We start from the raw sequence: 19,857 nt of genomic DNA on the forward strand, positions 1-19,857 counted from the left end.
TTAAAGAGCTATTATTGCTCTGTTGCAATCATTGCTTTTTTATTACATTCTTAAATCCCTGTTGCTATAACACTGTTTCATCAAAATTTTTCAAGCTTTCGTATCCACCCCTATTTTGATAGGCCTTGGAGGGGCTTGATCTTCAGATCTTTCAATCTAGATTAAAGCTAAAGGCCCAGACCCTCAACTAGCATCAGTCTGGCTGTTTCAGTCATAGTGTAATGATCCTGATTAAGTATCCCAACAAACACAGCACTTAAAAATTCTCTATGTCCTAAACTACATGCAGTTGAGTATTAGTGGTGAAGCAATACCTGACTAATAAATGCAGAAGGACTTGGGGCACAGTTTGGCACCCTGCGTTCTGCTTTTCACCAGCTGTGACACAGTGCCATGGCGTATCGCTCAGAAATGCCCTGTTGAAACCTGCCAGTAAGAAGGCACGATGGTTTGACACTGCAAAATGAGTACTTTTCATCTGTGTGCAGTTAAATAATCCAACATCATTTTCAAGTGATTTAAGCAAATGTGAACTTACAGATTTGTAGAAAAGCAAAACGCTAATGTACAGTTATTGAGTAAGTAGGGGGAAAAGTGAAAAATCATCAGAATTTGAAGAAAGGAACATAAAAAGTGACAGACAGAATATTAGACTATTTCCCTGCCTTTGAATTCACTCATGACTTGGACAGGATGGATTCTCTTCTTTGCGGAACCTTTTCTGACAGCAGCATAGATTTCTTCTGGCTTCTCTCTTTTAATTAGAGGCTTCTTCTCTGGAGCTTTCATCCTCCACATCACAACAGGATGTCGTGGGCCAGTAGGACTCTGAATCTTGATAATCTTTGTGGATGCAATGTAGGACATCTTCACTGTCTGTACCACAGCGTTCATTAAATTTTTGGCAGCCTGAATTAGTGAGGTGACACTATCCAACTGTAATAAGAAACAGAAACATTAGTCTTGGCAAGCAGTCCGCTTTTAATCATGATATGCTCAGGATTAAACAATGATTAAAACCTAAGACTAAAATAGGAAAGCGTAATTTGTTTGCTTTCTCTTGGTGTGCTTGATGGTTATATTCATCTTCCACTGGTCAGTATTAAAGTGACACACAGGAATCTGTGCTGGTGAAGTATAATGGCTTATTGAGATGTATGTTGCTTGCCTTTAAGTGTGAACTCATGATTCTTGTCTGCAGGGCATCACTGCGATTACTACTGACTGGTAATAAAACCACCTCAAAGAAGAGCTATAAAAATGTTACCCATTATTTTCTTAGCATCAGCAATAGGCAAATTCTCCAGCTGCTCCCTTCACATTCCAGGCTTTCTCACGTGCTTCTGAGCATTGCATATGTGAAGTGGCTGAATTAGTAGCTGCTGAATATAGTCTCAATGGCTAGAATTTTTAAAGCTAATAAGTGTGTGCTGTTGTACACAAACTGCAGTGACTGTGTGGCCTTGGGTTTTTTTCTTTCTTTTTTTTTTTTTTTTTTTTTTTTTTTTTCCCCCCTTCAGGAATGAGAACCTTGAGAGGCAGAATGCAAAACAAACCTCTGTGTCACATGGTACTGTATTTAACAGCATGCTACGCAGCCAAGCAAGTGTTAAAGTAAAGGTATTTTCTATAGATATTTCTGGAAATAGAAAGTAGTATATATTGATTCCAACTGAAAATTGGCTGACTTGAGTGGGGAGAAAAAAAAATGCAGTTTTAACTACTGTTATCTTTGCTGTGCTGCTCTGTAGTGGAATACAAAACCTGAGTATACTGTTCCCTTCTCACCTAAGGCTTGCATGGTGTGTAGGGACTGAAAGCAGACAGTGCTGGGGCCACTTTACTTTCTTAGTTCTCTCCTTACACCCAGTGGCTTTGGCAGCTTGGACAGAGACAGATTTATCTGTGTTGCACAGTACAGTTGTGTGAAAGGCCAACACAGACCTGTGGCATGTGCTGAGTAAAGGCATTTTATTCTGACACAGTGATTCTCAAACTCTCATGTTTTAATTTGAGCTGGATGGAATTGTTTTCTTCAGAGTGTCTGGTAAGATGCTGTGTTTTGGTTCTAGGGGAAAAACAATGCTGATAACACACTGATGTTTATAGCTGCTGCTAAGCAGTGCTGTACAGAGCCAAGGTCATTCTCAGTGATGGGCAGAAGGAGCTAGGAGGGAACAGAATGTGGACAGCTGACTTAAACCGGCCAAAGGGATATTCTGTACCATAGAACATCAAGCAGAAGAGGTTTGGAAGGAGGTGGGAGTTCATCTCTCTCAGTGCTTGGGGTAGTAGTTAAGCATCAGTCAGGGCTGGTAAACAATTACTTGTGCATCATTTGCTATATATGTTTATATATCTCTAGTCATAATTATTTTCTTTTTCTCTATCTTGGTAAATATCTCAACCTGTGAGTTCTACTTTGGTTTTTTTTTTTTATTCTTTCCCCTATCCCACTGGGAATAGGGGGAAATGAGCAAATGACTGTGCGGTGCTCAGCCCCCTGCTGGGTTAAACCACAACAGTCAGAGGCACAGTTCTGGTCTGACACACTTTAGATGGTGATATCTAGCAGGCTGTATGCAGAAGAATTACTGCTATACTGGGAAGAGCCTAAGTTGCAGGCTGTGTCTTGATAAAAGCTAAAAGTAAGAGCAAGGATTTTATATAGGCCAACACTGGCAAAAAAAATTGATTGTATAATTGGCCATCATTGTTACTTAAAACATTTGAAAATGAGGTCGCCTTCTCATTTTGCAAGTTTCTTGAATACAGACTGATAAGGCTCAGGGACATCCTTCCAGAATAGGGCTAATATCACAGAGGGAGAGGAACTGATGTGTGCAGGGTGTCGGACTATGTCTCCTGGTCTCAAAATCCAGCTGCAGAGGATTGTTTGGTCTTTTTTCTTACAGCATTGTCTGATGTTAGGCCACTGCATGCCACCCTTGAGCACTGAGAAGGTATACACACATCTGTTGTACTCAAACAGGAAGAAAGTAGGCTATGTTTTGATTCTTTTCTTTGGGAAGGTGTTGGGGTTTTTTGTTTGTTTTTTGACATGTGTGGATCATGGCTAAATGATGCCATAGTTCACATTAAGCACAGGGCTCACATTTGTTCACAATTTGTTTGTAATGAATGCTGTGTTCCCCCTTTGCTTTACAGTACTGTTTGTGTTTTGATAGTGTTCCCAGGAAATGCTAGAGGAACATATATATGGTATAAAAAAACATCTTGGCTAGTAGTTTTTTATTCAAAGACACCGTGCTGTATTTTATTATAAGGCTGACAATGTCAGTTGTGAAGGCATCTCCATTCTGAATAGCTTGAAGAAAGTCCTTTAGAAATAGCTAGTAATTATTTATTTAAATCTCAGTTATTAACATTTATTGCTTATATGTGTTGTAAATATAGAGGTTGGTCCAAAGGTAATGCCTCTTAGTAATTTCCAGGGAAACTACAACAAATGCAAATAGCACAATAAAGCTATTTGATGGAGCAGATTCTCAGGTACAAAACGCTGCTTCTCAACATAGTCACCACCAGTAGCTGATTGGAGCAGATGAGCTGATCAAGTCACTCTGCATTTTGTGATGTCTGACAGCTGTACGTGGCTGTTTAGAATGCAGCTTGTCTTTCACACTGCTGTCATCACCACTGCTGGAAGACAGGACCCACTGCCACACTGTGCTTGCATCCCCTGGTTGGTCTCTATAAACTTTCAGTGTGAACGAATATTAATGGGCACTATTTCTTCCCCATGCAGGAATTTAATGATGCTCCTTCACTGCAGATGCCATTGTGTCAGGCTGCCCCTCTGCTGCCATATGCCACTTGGCAACAAAATGCAAGGGAATACTGCTGAGAAGGTTCAACTTTGTACTTCCGTACCACCAATATCCACCTCTGATGTTCTTGTCAAAGCAAGGAAGAGCACCAATTAAAAAAATCAGGTAAAATTTGTATCAATTTGCACCTCTCAAAGGAGAGATGTTGTGCTTTCTATTTCTTGATCATGCATTTGTATGTGTAAAGGTATAGACAGAAATACTTCATGTACAATGCACACAGCATGTTTAGCAAAATTTGCACTTGTGTATATAACGCTGATGTGTTAGCAATGGTGGCCTCCCATAAGCCAGGTCAAATGAATTTGTGAATGAATTGATGAGGTGAGGAGAATGCATTACTGTCTGTATACTTGTTGCTTTTGTAACACTTTAAACACAGGAATGTATGTAAGGCAAAAAACAGTAATAGATAGATAGGAAATGATGGGATTTGCATTTTTGGAATTAAATATGAACTGAAAGATCTTCAGTTAATACTGAACATTCCTCCAGAAGTGCTAGGAAAAAAGCCAATGCCCTGTTTGATGTTTCATGGGTGGTTAAAATTTGGAGGACCAAATGTATATAATCCATGAAAACATGTAAAATTTGGCATGGCCTTGAAAGTTCATTCCTTGCTACAGCAAATGTGTTTTTTAGAAAGAATTCCCAGTTTATAATGGTTGTGTAATCTTTGCATGACAGCAGTTTAAACCAATAAGACGTGTATTTGGGAACCATCATTTGTAGATTTTAAGGAACCAGGCTGCCTATCCTGGGATGCATGTAGGCTTGTAGAAGCAGATACGCAAAATAAAACTAGGAAAATCAGGTCTGATGCAGCAACATGGTTAAAAAAATAATAATAATAAATTGAATACCAATAAGGATGTTTGCATTTGGTTTTTTGCTGCACTTCCTGTAGCATGTGTGGCTGGGATGGAGTTTGTGGTACATCAGCATGGGCACAAATCTCCATTTATGATGCTCTTGGTGTCTCTGGATAGGCAGTGAAATACAGGAAAAAACTGCTCACTTAATGCCATCAGTATCCATGTTATTTATTTATTTATTTGCACTGTCTTAGAATCCATCTTAGATCCATCTACCTGTTCCCCATAAGTTTTCTGGATGAATCTTATGCTGGTCTTATGCTGACACTGTGAAGCAAAAACATACAGTTATTTCTTAACCATACTAAGAATTTCAGAGAAGCTTTTATAGGAGCCGTTCCTGGAGCTACAGATGATAACAATCAGGTGGTATCTTTTTTTTTTCCTCTTTAGAGAGCAGCTGTTTTCATAGCTGAGTGACATTAATATAATAGAGTTCGGTGTAAATCCATTGTTCTTTTATAAACCTGATGTAGTTGAGGATTATCTTCACTTGGATACTTTTATCTCAAATAAATATTCAGTAGGTTCTTCAAGGTCGCCTATCTAAGAAGATGGATGAAATGAAACTTGGCATAAATGAAAGACTGATTAAAAAAAAAAAACAAAACTCATTGAGCATTTAAGTTAAGTTCATTTTGTTTAGGGACTTGTCGCTGTAAATTCTTCAGTCCATAGGAAGTGGTATATAAGAATTCATTGCAAAAACAAAGGCTCTTTTGCCTGACTCCCACTTTCTCTTTTTCTGTACTTCCTGTATTTTGGAGATTAGACTGTGTCAGTCATAACAGGAGTTTCTGAAACGATACCCTCTATCATACCCTCTCTCATCCAAATATGCCATCTCTCCTATGAACACTGTCCAGTGACAATGAAAATATGGAATGATTCTTCAACTAGTAACTCATATATAAATATACGGAAGTCCTTGCCCAACTGTTCCCAAGTTTTGCCCCCTTTTCCCACAATAGTGGCATGGCATACAAGCACACCCAATAGCCAGAATTCATCTAGGCAAACTCTCCATTAAGTAACAAAGCCAGAAATAGTGGAGTTGAGGAAAAAAAAAACTTAATTTTGAAGCTTCTCTTTAAAAAATGTTTACACGCGTTTTCTATAATAATGTCTTGGGAGTAGTAGTAATCCATTAAGAAGTGTATTGTAATAACAAATACACTTAATTATTTTCATTGTTTGATAGTGCAAAAGAGACTGATGACTGAGAATTTATACAAAATTTTTCTTGTATGTATCTTCTGTTTACTAAGAAAGTGATGCTTGCCTTGTCATGTGTTGTTGCAGTTAATTACATAAATACAGAATTTCTTTCTTCTTAAAGCATCTAAATAAGTCACTCTTCTCGTATTCCCTGTGTAGATTTGCAGATCCTGTCTCACTGACATAAGGAAGTGGCAGCCAGGGGAAAACAATACAAAACATTTCTTCATAACATGCGTGTATGTCAGGTAGGGATACAACTTATTGATCTCCTCTAAACTATGCATATACAAATACATATATATACAGATATATATATATAAATATATACAAATACATATAAATAAATAGATAGATATAGGTATATAAATATATATATATTTTTGAATTTAAGTTTTAGATTTTGAGCACAGATTTACAAAAGGCTGCTTGCAATCTCCCAAGTCCCGTTTACAGTTCATCTAGACTTCCATTTTTAACACAGTTGAAAATGATAACTTAGAATTGAGTATCAAACATACAACTTACTCAGTGTTGGATTTCTGAATATAAAAATATCTTGGAAACAAGGTCAGCTATTAAAAATGTATCTGCATTAAAACTGCTGGGTTTAAATGTATGAATACACACTGAGAAGCAAAGTTTTTGTTACAGTAATACTAATCAAAGAATAACAGACTTGATTTGACTTCTTCTAAGAGCACAAAGTCTGCATTTTATTGCAGAAAGATGACTTGCTAAGCATGTAAGGTAAGAATGCTTATGCTGTGCTTTTAATTTTTCATCCTTTTTATTTATGAGGCTTTTCTGCGTATTTTTTAAGGTTTTCAGTAATGCTGCTGTTAAAAAAAATAAAATCAAGTGATTTAATCACTGTTAATGTGATTGAATTGCAGGATACCATCTCTTAAAAGCAGCAGGATAATCAGTCTAAATGTAAATACCTCAATCAGAATAAGTACTCTGTTAAGAATTAAACCCCGACCGCTGAAGACTGGAATTTCCCTTTGTCAGGTTCCGGGTTTAACAGCAGTTACCTTGTTTTCTGAACTGAGGATATTTACATTCTTGGCTTTTCTACACACGAAATAGTAATAATTTCATTTTTCTTACTAGAAACAATAAGATCTTGGTGTAACAGTTGCACAGAAATAAGATGGGTATTTGAGAAAGCACAGGTAAAAGTTAAAGGTTGGACGTACTTGATTAATTACCATTTTTCTTCATGTAGCTGCTAGATGACATACAAACCTATCGTGGACTCAAGACCTCATACATGATATATTAATATAAAATAATCCAAAGACTTTCCATTGTGAATTTTCTTTCCCTTTACTGAGAATGGTTTTCTCTGCCTTAATAAGCCTCTTTTCTGGTCACCTTTCCTTTACTGTGCTGTCCCCTTGGAACAGCAAAGATTTCATCCAGATTTGTGCAACTCGGTTGAGGAAATCTGCTTCATGGTGTGGGTGGGTGGCTAAACCAGGGCTGTATATTTATCTGTGAGCTGAAATTTCTTTAAAAAAATGTGGTTATTCCATTGGTTATCTGTGTCTATCTGTCTATCATTAACATTCCCCCAAGTATATCTGAAGTTTGTTCTGCTTTTTACCCATTTTTCAGGCAGGGGAATTGACTCCAATCAAGAAAACCACTGTTATTACTTGAATGTGCTTCAAGCTGGACTCAAGTCCCATAATTAGACCAGATCCTGTGTACAAGGTACATGATAAACAACTTACTTACATAAGTAGTGGAAGACTGAAAGGCTGTAACAGAACATATGCTTGGGGGCAGTCAGCTGAATCCCTTGATTTTGCCAGTTGTGATATTTAAAAAAGCTACCTGTTCTGTGGCATACATTAGCAATATGTAAAGTACTGCTACATCCTTACTTTGTAAAAAAAAACAAAAAAAACAACAAAAAAAAAACACGCTTCTAGTTAGTTGGGTGCATTTTTAGATAGCAACAGTAACAGAGCTGTCCCTAGATAATTGAAAACCGTATCCCCTTCCATTCCTCCAAAGGCCATGTACACACTTAGTTACAAGTATATATAAAGCACACGCAGTGGAGGATGTAGTGTCATTTAAAAAAAAAAAAAAAAAATTAGACTTTTTGGGCAGCCCTCAGTGAAGTAAAATTTTAAACAATGTTCCATCTCCTCGTGTTTAAAGTAGAGATTTAGTAAAGCAGTGGTTTATTATTGTTAGATTCCAAATGCTGTGATGATATTATGCGTGGGCTAAGGTACTGCAAGTAGCTCTCCACCATGAGTTTGTCAAACAAACAAGTATCAGTTCCCCATGATGTGGAAAAAAGTAATAGCAAAGAGAAACAAACTGGCTCACCAAGGAGCTGCTTTGTCAGAACACAGCCTTGGACTTAGCAAAGGTCACTCAGCAGTACACGCAGGACAGCACTACCATAGTCAGTGGAGCAAACTGCCCACCCACAATAAATGAAGTGCGCTATTTCACTAGCCAGTATCTCAGGAGACTGCCAACTTGCTGCTGAGCCCTCTGTGCCCATTCTTAACTCTCGCAGGGAGGCATTCTGCCCATCTTCACTTCTTTATTTTTAGGAGAAAGAAACAAGCCACACAAAAGACCTAAGAGCAACTGCAATGCATTGCTACTCATCTCTTCCTCTGCCAAAGAAGCAGCTCTTGCTGTATAGCTTCTCTCTTGCAGCAACGGAAAACCTCCAACTGTAACAAAGGCATTGAGCAACCTGCCATCTGCCACAGACCTGGAGCCTTAATGGATGTGACTTTCCTGGCGCATAGTTGTCCAAGGATACCTTCCACTTTGCAACATGCTAGCATATGCTTCTAACTCGTTGCATTATTACCATCAAATCTGAAATGTTCATAGAAATATCTTGCATGTAATTTCTGATGTAACTAGCATGGTAACTCAGTGAGGGAGACACATTTAAATTAAATTGAACTTTTAAGCAAGAAGTCAGAAACATTAAAGCATCTGCATTTGACACAGAAATAGACTAATGTAAGTGTTTAAGTCTGGTTTTTGAGAGGACAAGAATAAAATTCAAAGATAAAGGAGGCATTTGCAGAAAAATCAGCGAAGCAGCCTTCAATGTACAGGTATGGCTGGCTAACACGAGAAATTCTTTCTTTGCTACTTAGCAAATTGTGTGATAATGCACCTCTGAGATTTGTTGTTTTTTTTAATTTTAGGGTCAAAAGAGACTTCCTCTTGCCAAACACAACATTTGAAGATGAAACACAAGAAGATACTGACTGTAAGTAACACAAAAAACACTTATGTGCTTGTCAGGAGTCACAGAGGGAGATGCTCACGTAAGTTAATGGTGTGATACAATTCTTATTTTTTTTTTAACTCACTGTTGAAACAAGCTTACTCTCAGCATGCTGGGCCTGTCGATGTGCAGTGCTTGTTAAAAAAAGTATCAGATTATTTATACAAATGCAATTACTGTCCATCTGTGTACCACAAATGTTACCCCATTATTTTGTGCCTGAAGAGACATAAATTTGAATTTAATTAACAGAAAGTATATTTATTTCCTGCTTAATCACACCTTGTGAAAACTTAAGAGAATCCTTACCATCTTCACTTGTGGAGTATACAAACTGGCACCGATTGATTCATTAAAAAAACTCAGTATTTTATGTGAGTATGAAAGACTAAACACAACCCAGGAATGTTTAATGGATAAAAAAGCAGAACTGAATGAACAGCTCTTCAGTTTCTCTGTACATACTCCTTGCAAGCAGGACTTTGACCATCTACTGAGCCGCTGTCAGGTGTGAATGTACTGGAGAGGCTGCTGTCCACAGAACTGAAAGCAGTAAGGTACAGTAAGTTTTTATGGCCTGAACGAGGAGGGCAGTTAGGAGGACTATCAGCAGGACAGCCCCAAGCATTCTAACTTCCCCAGGACAGTCAGCCCCTTCAGCCCACAGCAAGGGGAGGGTATTAATCTCTGATGAGACACACTCCAAAGGACATTATCACAGGAGTTACAGACAAGAACAAGGTGATAGGGCACTGATAAAAAACAGGTAAAAGAAGTTTTCATTCTCAGTAGAGAATGAACAACTGAGAGCTGTGTTTGTGGATTACAGTATACTTCTTCATTTGCATATCATCCTGGTTTTTGTCACAGAAGTTGAGTTCTGAACATTACTATGTTAGCAGTTTTCCTGTGCCAGATCTTCATCATGCAGAAGGATATAGTTTCATATACATATATTTCAAGAGTCATCGTTTCAGTACTTGATAGACAATGATATGTTTTGTTGTTTTCTTTTTAATCTGCAAGAGCATGTCCTCTTTTTGCTTAATCATGCCTGACATCTCCCTTTCTGGTTGTTGCTTTTTAATAACATAACCAGATGAGAGAAGATCAATACTGGGAAGAATACAGTTCTACTCAGCTACATTTCAGACTCCATTAAAAAAAATAATAAAATCTATGCTACTGTTTTTATGTGAAGAGAATCTCAAGATTCTGCAGTGTTGCATATGCCAATAAAAAACTAGACAGAAAGCTGAAATGCAGCTGTCCAACAGATGATCTGTAGATAGAGCACAGATGTTCCGTCTGCAGATTTTCTACAGCATCGTACTTACGTATAGGCTCCCAGATCTTTTTCTGCATGAGAGAGATGGACAGACACACACGGACAGCTTCTGTACTTCCATACACAAATGACTTTTTAATCTATTTTTTCCAATGCAAGCAGCTAATTCATGATCAAACTACGAAGCAAGCCCTCGTATGGACTTTAAAGATTGGCCTTCAGTGCTTTGTTCTCAACTGGAAGTACAACTATGAGTGCCAGTTGTTGTGCATACATCCTTACAGTTGTGCATACTTTATATACATTAAAAGACTATTGTTTCTTAAAAACTAATTAATCCAGAATAACAGCAATAAATTAATACCTTTTTAAGACTCTATAAAGAAAAACAGATTCACAAGTGATTGCAATTCATGCTTCACTTTCTTAGTCTCTTCCTAAAGTAAGTGACAAAAAAAAAGAAGGGGAAAAAAAAGAGAATAAAAGAAATTCAGGCCTGTACTAGAACACATCACAAGCACAGGAAAGGACAATTTAAACTGAAGATATTTTATTGTGTATTGACTGTAATTCATTACATTTTTCTACTTACAGCAGACATGATGAGCTCTCCACCTAGGTTCTGGATTTCTGCTCTAACTTGACTGCAGATTTTGAGCTGATGGGAGTACAGCTTGATCTGTTCTAGGTAAGCCAACAAATCCTGTTTACATGACTGGTCTGGACACTGAGAATTAAGAAAAGAATAGTAAAGCACATACATTTCATCTCAGACATCATATTAAGTACTTAACTGAGGAGCATTCAAATCACTCAGACCAACGTCCTTGTACTTAGTTTTTCTTTTACACTGCAGGGCCTGCTTCAGCAACACTGCTAACCAAGTTATTTAATGTACGGAATGACTGCTCTTCATTCAATTCCTAAGAGGCTTTCTTTCTAAGGTATCTAGAAGTAATAGTTAAATGGCAAATGTAAGCACAAATGCAAGAAGAATGTTAACATTTATAAAAGTTACGCTTTATCTCCTAATATCGATCTGCTTTTTAAAAAAAAACAACAAGGTTTTATCCATTTTCTGTCAGATGTGCTGTTTCAGTGGGAACAGGAAAATAAGAACAGCTTGTGGCTAATTCACTTATTTCAATACTTAAAAAATAACATCTTTCCACCTTCACTTCTGTGAGCTCCCACAATACTTAGAGGGGAAGTACTGATTTAAATAAATCTATAATGGGTTAAAAGCCTGAAAAAGCGATAATTGTACTTAATTTAAGAAATACTTTACATGTAAACAACTGGCTTTACTGAAGAAACCTAATAGTTGTTTAAAATGGGATGTGTTTATTTCAAGTGTGATGATTCTGTATTCTTCATGGCTCTGCAGTAGTAAACTAAAAGGTTTATGTTTTGGACTTTCAGAAGAGGCAGCAAAGAATGTAGCAAATGAATCTGAAAAATTGTTAATATGAATGAAACATTAGTCCTCCCCTTGTGTTCAGGTAGATCCATTACTGAAGTGCTCTCTGTATTTCAGCGTAGTTTAAAAGAAAAACAGAACGGCGTTTCTCAACATCCTCTCAACATGCACCATTTTTGAAGTGTTACCAGTATTCAGATCTCAATGACTGCTGAGAAAACTTGAACACTTGCTTACTTGTTAAACTAATGCTTAAAAAAAATATCTGCCCTTCTGTCCAAGTGCAGCATTAACTCCTTGAGCATCACGACTACACTAGAAGTCTATTTCCTAGAATAAGGTGCTTGCTTTTCCATTTCTCTGTGATTTACTTTTCCCCACTGGAAAACCTCAGCAGATAGACAGACAGGCTGCTAATACAGCATCTCATCAACTTCAAGTTGTGACAGCATCAATTATAGAAACTCAGAGACAACGCTATTTTAATTTCTTACATAATACTATTATATAACATTTGCAAGTTCATCACATTTACTATCTTCCTTGCAAACACTTAAGGAAGAAATGCATAACACTTAAGAAATGCTGAAGATGGTATGCTCCAAAGATAGGGAAAACATAACCTCCCCTGAGACCTTGAGGTTAAACCAGTTCTATCAAAACACTGGTCTAGGGCTCAGCAGCATTTAGAAAAGCAAGTGTAAGGCACTGCTGGAAAAAGGCATAAATAAATTTCATAAACCTGCAGGATAAACACAGCTTTACTGAAATGCAGCTTTATTAAAGCAAAGCTTTACTTAACCTGGCGAAGGTAAGGAAGTATCATGAAATACATGCTGTCATCTTACTGAGTCCTGTGTATGTTCACTATTGACCTAAAGAAACCTTTGGTCTGACACACTGTTCCCATTTTTATGTACTTTACCCACAAAACTTTATGAGATATAAGGCATTTCTAGGAATAAAGGTAACATTTTATGTTAGCTTAGGTAAGATAAAAGTACAATGAAGAACATTAAAGTCTCATACCTTACAGCGTATCCCAATCAACCAGAAAAATATGTTAGAAAGAATTGTACTCTGTGAATAGGATATTCCATAAGGAATCCTCATAAACATCTGGTACAAGCAACACGTGCTTACTAGTGAGAAAAAAACATTCAGCTGCAACCGAAAATAATTTAAAAATACTGAGATTAATCATTCCACAGCCCATCGATGGTTACCTTTTCAAAGGGTTACCTTTTCAAAGCCTAGCACAGAGAAACAAGTTCTTAGGTAGAATTCCTGGCAAATTCTGAGGGCTTCTTTTTGATATACAAGTGCTGCTCCAAAGGAAATGCCTTCATCTTATGTTGGCCCACATAACATATATATAATAAACTATATATATATATATATACACACACATATATATATAATTTATAAATATTTCTATATTTATATTATATATAATATATATATTATATATATTATATTTATATAACATATATATAAGTATTCATATTATATGTGTGTGTGTGTGTGTGTGTGTGTGTATGTGTGTGTGTATGTATGTGTATATATATACACACACTATATCTATAGATATCGTTATTATATCTATATATCTATGAGAATATCTACTGAATGGACAGGGTCTCTCCAGAATGCTGTGCTTAGGTAGAAGGCCCATTTGATGCTGCACCACATTGGGTTCCTACGAGATGAAGGGGACATACAGTTGCTTTCACTATTACTTCCTTACTCTGATGAACAGCATTTTTAGCTCACAGTCCAAGTGCCTATTTTACCAGGATCATAATGGATCATAATGGACCAGCATCTCCTGACCAGCATCTGCTGAAACACTTATTGAAGAATTTTGTAGTAAAGACCTTAATCTACACCACATGTCACTAAAAACAGGACGCACTACCTTAATGTTCTTTGGGATTTCAGGTACAAATTTGACAATGAATTTGAAATAATCTTACTTAAATTTATCAGCAATACACTTGTGATTGCCTAAGTTGATGCAATGTGGCTATGTTTGCAGTTGTTAACTCCAAGTCATCTTTAAGTGCTGTGAATATGGACTGAATCCTGCTGATTCTAGCACATAGAAACCCTTTCTTTCCAGTACATGGAAATGTTACAAAAATTAGAATAGAAGCACAACATAACAGAGATGCTGTTGTGAGTGATCATAGAATACTGCAAATAGAGTTTCAGTTCTTTGGTGTTGTGTGCTTTTTCTCACACAAAAGCTTTACACGATATGTAATTCCACAGTTCTCAATTTTGATTCTCTGAAATTACAAGGAGAATGAACAAAAGTCATTCATTTGGAAATGTTTTATGTCATGTCATATCGAAGATACAACGATTCCTCATTACACAGTGATGGCTTTTTCAGGTTTTTTCTCAGGTTTCCATCTAGATAGAGGAAAAAGAGGAATTTTTGCTTTTTTCCCCTCACATGTCTCTTCAAATACTGAAAATGCTCATCATATGTTACTGTGGTCCTGATAACAGCAAAGACATAGTCGAGAGTAATATCTGAGTCCTGAGTTGACTGTGAAGATGAAACTCATGTGGCCCAACTAAATGACAATATTAGAAATGATAATGAATAATTGAAGTGATGCAGGGTAAGCTCAATAGCAGAAGAAGTGGTGAAGAAAATCACATACATAAAGAATGCATGGACTTTTACCTTAAAACACATACCTGACGGTATGATGTACAGCCATCGGTTTTCTCTTTTGAAGTAAATAATAGAAATCCATTTTTACATGCAATTCTAAGTTACACATATAATTTACTTTTTACTGAAAGAGAACGTGTGAAATATTTACTGAAATAACTGGTTTATGCCACTGAGAAGAGCGTTCACAAAACCTTATCAAAATTCATGTTCCAGACTGGACACCAAATTCTTGAAGGTTCCTTCAGTTTGAACCAAATTCATTGAACAGCAATTAGGTGGTTAACAGAATGAAAAAATTCTTCAAGAGAGCAAAGCAGAAGAAACATGTTAAAATAACAACTATTAGTCTTTACAAATACCATGCAGACTAAAGAAAAACACACTGAGAAAAATACTTTGTACGGCAAAGGGTGGTTTTGCTTGGGAATAAAGATTAAAAGATTTCTAGTCACCAGAGGAATGATAGGATCATATTATTCATCTGAGGGTAGGAGTAAGAGCGAGATTCCCCTTTTTACTAAGTCAGATGCCTATCTAGCTGTGATTGTAGTTATATTCACTGCAGTGTTATTGAACTTACTGATGAAGACATCTGACTCAGTCCTATGTCTTTGAAGCATGTTTTCCACTAATCTGTTATATATATATATATGCACATACACTATCTGTTATACTTATTAGAAGCTTATTTGCTTCAAATGCTTATGACAAGAAATTACATATAAACTGACTAGTGTGTTTTAGGTACATGTCAGATGAGAAAGGTGAATCAAGGCTTATCAACTTTGTGCAGGCTCTTAGGACAAATAGAAACTACCTGAGTGAATTTAGTAAAAGAGTTAACTAAAATGGAGTCACATTTCCCAGCAACTTAGGAAACACACTGGTTATCAGCACTAATGCTTATCTGCATTATCAGCACACTGGTTATCAGCACTAACAATTTATGTCCAATTTGCCCTCACCGATTTGTTCACATTTCTAGTCTGGAGTTACTGTAAAAATACAGAAAGAAAACATAAGGGAATGAACAGTTCTCTAAGAAAGACTCAATTTTTATTCAAAATGGAGTAAAAGGTTATGACACTTTTCTCTGCACTATATCAGTAATGATTACAGTTTTCAATTTTAATTTTTAATTGATGAAAGAAAATGATGAAGGATCCAGTTCATTTGAAAAGAAACGTGCTGGAAGAACACTTATCAAGATCAGAAACAGGGGTGTTCTACCTCGCTTCTTTCTCCACAAATCACAACTGTATAGACCAGTTACCAAAATTCTATGGCATCACCATCTGAGAGAGGCATGAAAGAAAAAACCCCACACAGACTGTTGCTGCTTCATAAATATTAAGCAGGTGAAAATCAAAAGCAAGGGGTAGAGAGAAAGTACATGAGGATGTGGAAAACAGCAAATATACCCTGCTACTCTGGACCAAAAAGGCTAGGAAAGTAAATGGCTTTAATACTTGCTGACTAAAATTTCACTGGATTGTTCTTCTCTGGCCTGGTTTTGTAAGGCCCTGTTGACCTTACCTACATGAGTTTCTTGAATGAATGTACTAAGCTACAATGCTGTTGTGCTAACCATACCTGCACATTTACATGGATCCTGCTTTGATTTTTGGCTGGAGGAGTGGGTTTGGGTTTGATTTATTTATTCATTTATTTTAGTTTTCTGTTATTTAGCTTATTTAGCCAGGAGAAGCTTTTGGAAATAAAGAAACCCATAGCTGTAAAGCATTTTATGATGATAATTTTTTTTTTTTTTTCAATGGTAAGAAATTACCTCCAGACATAAGGTATGCAGATGGCAGTTTTCTATCTGTCAAGAAGAGTATTTAGATTGAAAGCAATTAGACATAAAAATACCAAAGAAGAGGCCTATACTAGGAGGGAAAAGATGTCTGAAAGAGAACTTAGATACAGCTGAAAGCAAACATTCTAGAAAATACATATAATGTGCTGTAAAACAAGTAATTTGAAGACAAAGAAGAAAAGTAACCTAAGCACTGAGCTGAGACCTTGCAACTGGTAACACTGCTTGGAAAAACTATGGTGCTGGTGAGTTTCCACATCTAAGGTGATTTGCCTCATTGTTTTTCTGAGTGATTTAACCGAGAAAGCAAAGGAGGAACTACAATGTTGAACTCACATTGTAAAGCAGAATTTTAACAGACTCTTAAATATACAGGTATATAATAAATAGGTATATGTGCATATACATTTGCATATGTACCTAAATATATATAGACAGGTATTTAAATAGTATGAGGAAGAGAATCCACCTACACAAGACATGATCGATATATCCATCATTTCCAGAAATTGGGAGGGGAAAAAAAAAGGAAAATCAGGTCTAAAAATGTCCTAACTATTATTTCTGTATTTCTGTAGGTGATCTTCACAGGTGTTGGAACTTCTGTGCACAGGTTAAGTTGTGACAAAGGTTAATGCATTGCTACATAAATAACCTACCTGATTGGCAATCAGCCGTGCTAGGACGTCCATCCTTGATCCTGACTCTGAAATCATTTTTGCTGCATTAATTACATCAGATGTGTTCTTCAATGGTCCTCTACCCCTTCAAATGAAACACAGACTTTATTACATTATTCAAAACTGAGAATAAATCATAGCCATGCAGATTAGGCACAGAAGAACTCAACTGAATTAGAAAAAAACAACTAAACATTGGTCTATACAGAAGCAACATTAATTAAATCCCCACTTCCAAGTGTTTTGTTTTCATGTTCCACAGATTTGCACTGCTTGGCATCAGCTGGATACAGAAGTACCAGAAAAATGCCACACGTTATTTTCATCCTGCAAGTGCAATCCATGCTAAATCCTAAGAACATGGATTTTTAAGCCCAGTTCCAATATGTCACAAATAGATAATTCTGAGGGAATAGTGAAGGTTTTAGTACAGAGACCGCTTCTGCTGCTTGCTGTAATTACCCTACAGTTATACAATGTTTGTGTTCCTTTCCCTTCCAGCAGTTTCCTATTAGGTATTATCTAGTGAAGTATTCTCTAGTAGATACAAATAAGAAAGTTTATCAGACTGATGAATTCAGAGACTCTGTGGATGTTTGGTCAGGAAACTCAGGTTGTTTTATGAAATCGGTGTATGTAAGCACAAATGATTCATGAACAGGAATGCTATGAAAACTAACAAACACCACTCAAAACTTGGATACACTGTATCTGAAGATGCTACATAGTATTCAGGACAATTCAACATCAAGTTCCTCTGAACAGTTTGTCTAGAAACCACTTTCAGCCTTCTTCAACTTTGAAGTACTTAAGCTAACGAAGCAACATTTATTTTACCTTGCACTTATCAAGTACGAACCCATGCTAAATTCACCTCTGCATTTCAGCTTTTGTGAAAGATTTGTAGTAAAAAAAACAAAACAACTCATTTACTCTAAAACATTATTGTATATGGTTACATATTCAGTAAAAAAGACAATGATGGCAACACAAATCACTGCAGCATGCTGGGGCTTGACATGTGCCTACCAAGTATTGTTTAACACTAATAAGCACCGTCAAGGAGAAGAAAAGTACCTCTGGATCTGGTGGCAATGCAAAAGACATCAGTAGGACCTTCATCAGTAGGTCCTGTAGCAGCTCCAGTTCCCGCAAAAGGCTCTGCAGCTGCTCCAAGCATTATGAGAGACCCTGATGGCTCTCTAGCCCTCATGATGAGCCCTGTGGTTGTTCTGCTATGAATCCTGTGGCTGTTCCAAGCATTGCAATGAGAAAATGAAAAAATATACCTCCTGAGGGAGTTGCAGTAAGACAACACCATAAACCATCTGCAGGTCAGTGGCAGTATAAATTTTGTCCTTTACAAAGTTTTCCATCTTTTTTCTCTCTTCTATGAGAGAAATTCTGATTTCTTGGTTGTGGTGCTCATTATTTTTTATTTCTAAATTGGCCTGTCTTTCCCCCCCTTTTTTTTAATGGATTCAGAACTTATACTGGACTATGAATGCCATTATTTGATTTATTGTGTGGAAGATCTATTTATTTCCTCACATGTTACTATTTACAAGCACTAAAGCTGTATTAGCTAAGTTTATAAGACATTTAGGACTATGAAAACAAAGATGAGACACAAATTACTGTATTTATGAGCAATTATATGCCCCCAAGGTAGTGATGGATTGTTATTGGATCACTTAAATCAATTGTTCTATCCATTGAGGAGACTGGGAGTAGCCCATAAATAATTAGAGTGTGAAGTCTAGCTGTGTCTAACTAGGAGTTTAATTGGTGTTAGTATAAATGAAATCAGTTGAGAGCATCTCAACAAAGTCATGGAAGAGAAAAAGCTTCACAGAAAGGTCTCTCGAAAAATATAAACAAAAGAACAAGCTTAGAATCTGTTAACTGCTGTAACACCAAGGAAAACAGTGACAGAAAGACCTAAGTCACACAGTCTAATCTTTCTTGCCCTGAGCCACGATGAACGGTATGTCCGCAGTCCCTTCATCTATGCCGGTGCACTGTCTAAACTAACTCCAAGGACTAACAGGCATCACTATGAGGCATTATTTTCTTTTTTCTTTTACACTGCAATTTCACTCTGGAAAGCAATTATAAGAAATATTCCCTTAATCCTTAGCTTTAACTTGCACTCTAACTTCATATTCAAAGGCTCCACCATCACAATCTTCTGCCTCCCAGCAAAGCTGAATGGCTTACTGCTCACTGTACTCCCCTCAGTAAATGCACTTGACAGTAATGTGGAAGGGGATATAAATATCTGGGAGGCCAGACTTGCAATTATCTCAAGAAGTATGGAAGAAAATATAGCTATAATTACCAAAAAGGAGAGCCTGTCCATTCACATAAGATAATTAAATGAACAGATACAAAAGTGAGGTGTCAGTCCCTATGCAGTGTTACAATAAGAAACAATTTCTAGTTCCAGCTGATCGCAGAAGCATCAAGTGGCACTAGAATGCTGCAGAAGAAAAAGCAATGGCAAAATGGTATGTACAGAAGAAAGCCAACGCTTTTCTTTGTACAGTAATGAGTTATCTGTAGCTAAGTCTGACAAAGAACACAACATTCTGGGAATGACTTAATTTAGAAAAGACCAAACTAGTAGATTAGTGTTGGGTTTCCTTCCTAAAATGTAATTTTACAGTGAAGTAAGGCTCTGTGAGAAACCTTGAAAAGCCTTCAATTGCAGTCAATGGATTATATG

The 19,857-nt window shown here is 36.8% G+C and overlaps 2 protein-coding genes across 8 annotated transcripts in view; one reads left to right on the forward strand and one right to left on the reverse strand.

The window, feature by feature from the left end:
- Positions 1-19,857, forward strand: part of LOC140253683 (uncharacterized) — a 228,630-nt gene that overhangs the window by 169,986 nt on the left and 38,787 nt on the right. For 3 of the 7 annotated variants that reach the window (XM_072339422.1, XM_072339417.1, XM_072339418.1), the window contains exon 1: positions 18,338-18,463. The exons of 2 other annotated variants lie outside the window; for them this stretch is intronic. The gene's annotated coding sequence lies outside the window, so the exon portion shown is untranslated. Of the gene's footprint in view, positions 1-3,769; positions 3,957-6,103; positions 6,193-7,567; positions 7,667-9,147; positions 11,207-11,374; positions 11,463-17,027; positions 18,464-19,857 lie in introns of those variants that run through there. 2 more of the 7 variants (XR_011903946.1, XM_072339419.1) reach the window with 2 other exon arrangements.
- Positions 199-17,209, reverse strand: LOC140253684 (catenin alpha-3-like). Its single transcript, XM_072339423.1, has 3 exons — positions 17,109-17,209; positions 11,111-11,245; positions 199-936 (listed from the first exon to the last, which is right to left on the reverse strand). Exons 1-3 carry the CDS (start codon positions 17,163-17,165, stop codon positions 649-651), a joined length of 480 nt encoding a protein of 159 aa, XP_072195524.1. The 5' UTR covers positions 17,166-17,209; the 3' UTR covers positions 199-648.

This window comes from Excalfactoria chinensis, chromosome 6 (genome assembly GCF_039878825.1).
Source record: "Excalfactoria chinensis isolate bCotChi1 chromosome 6, bCotChi1.hap2, whole genome shotgun sequence".
NCBI classification, from domain to species: domain Eukaryota; kingdom Metazoa; phylum Chordata; class Aves; order Galliformes; family Phasianidae; genus Excalfactoria; species Excalfactoria chinensis.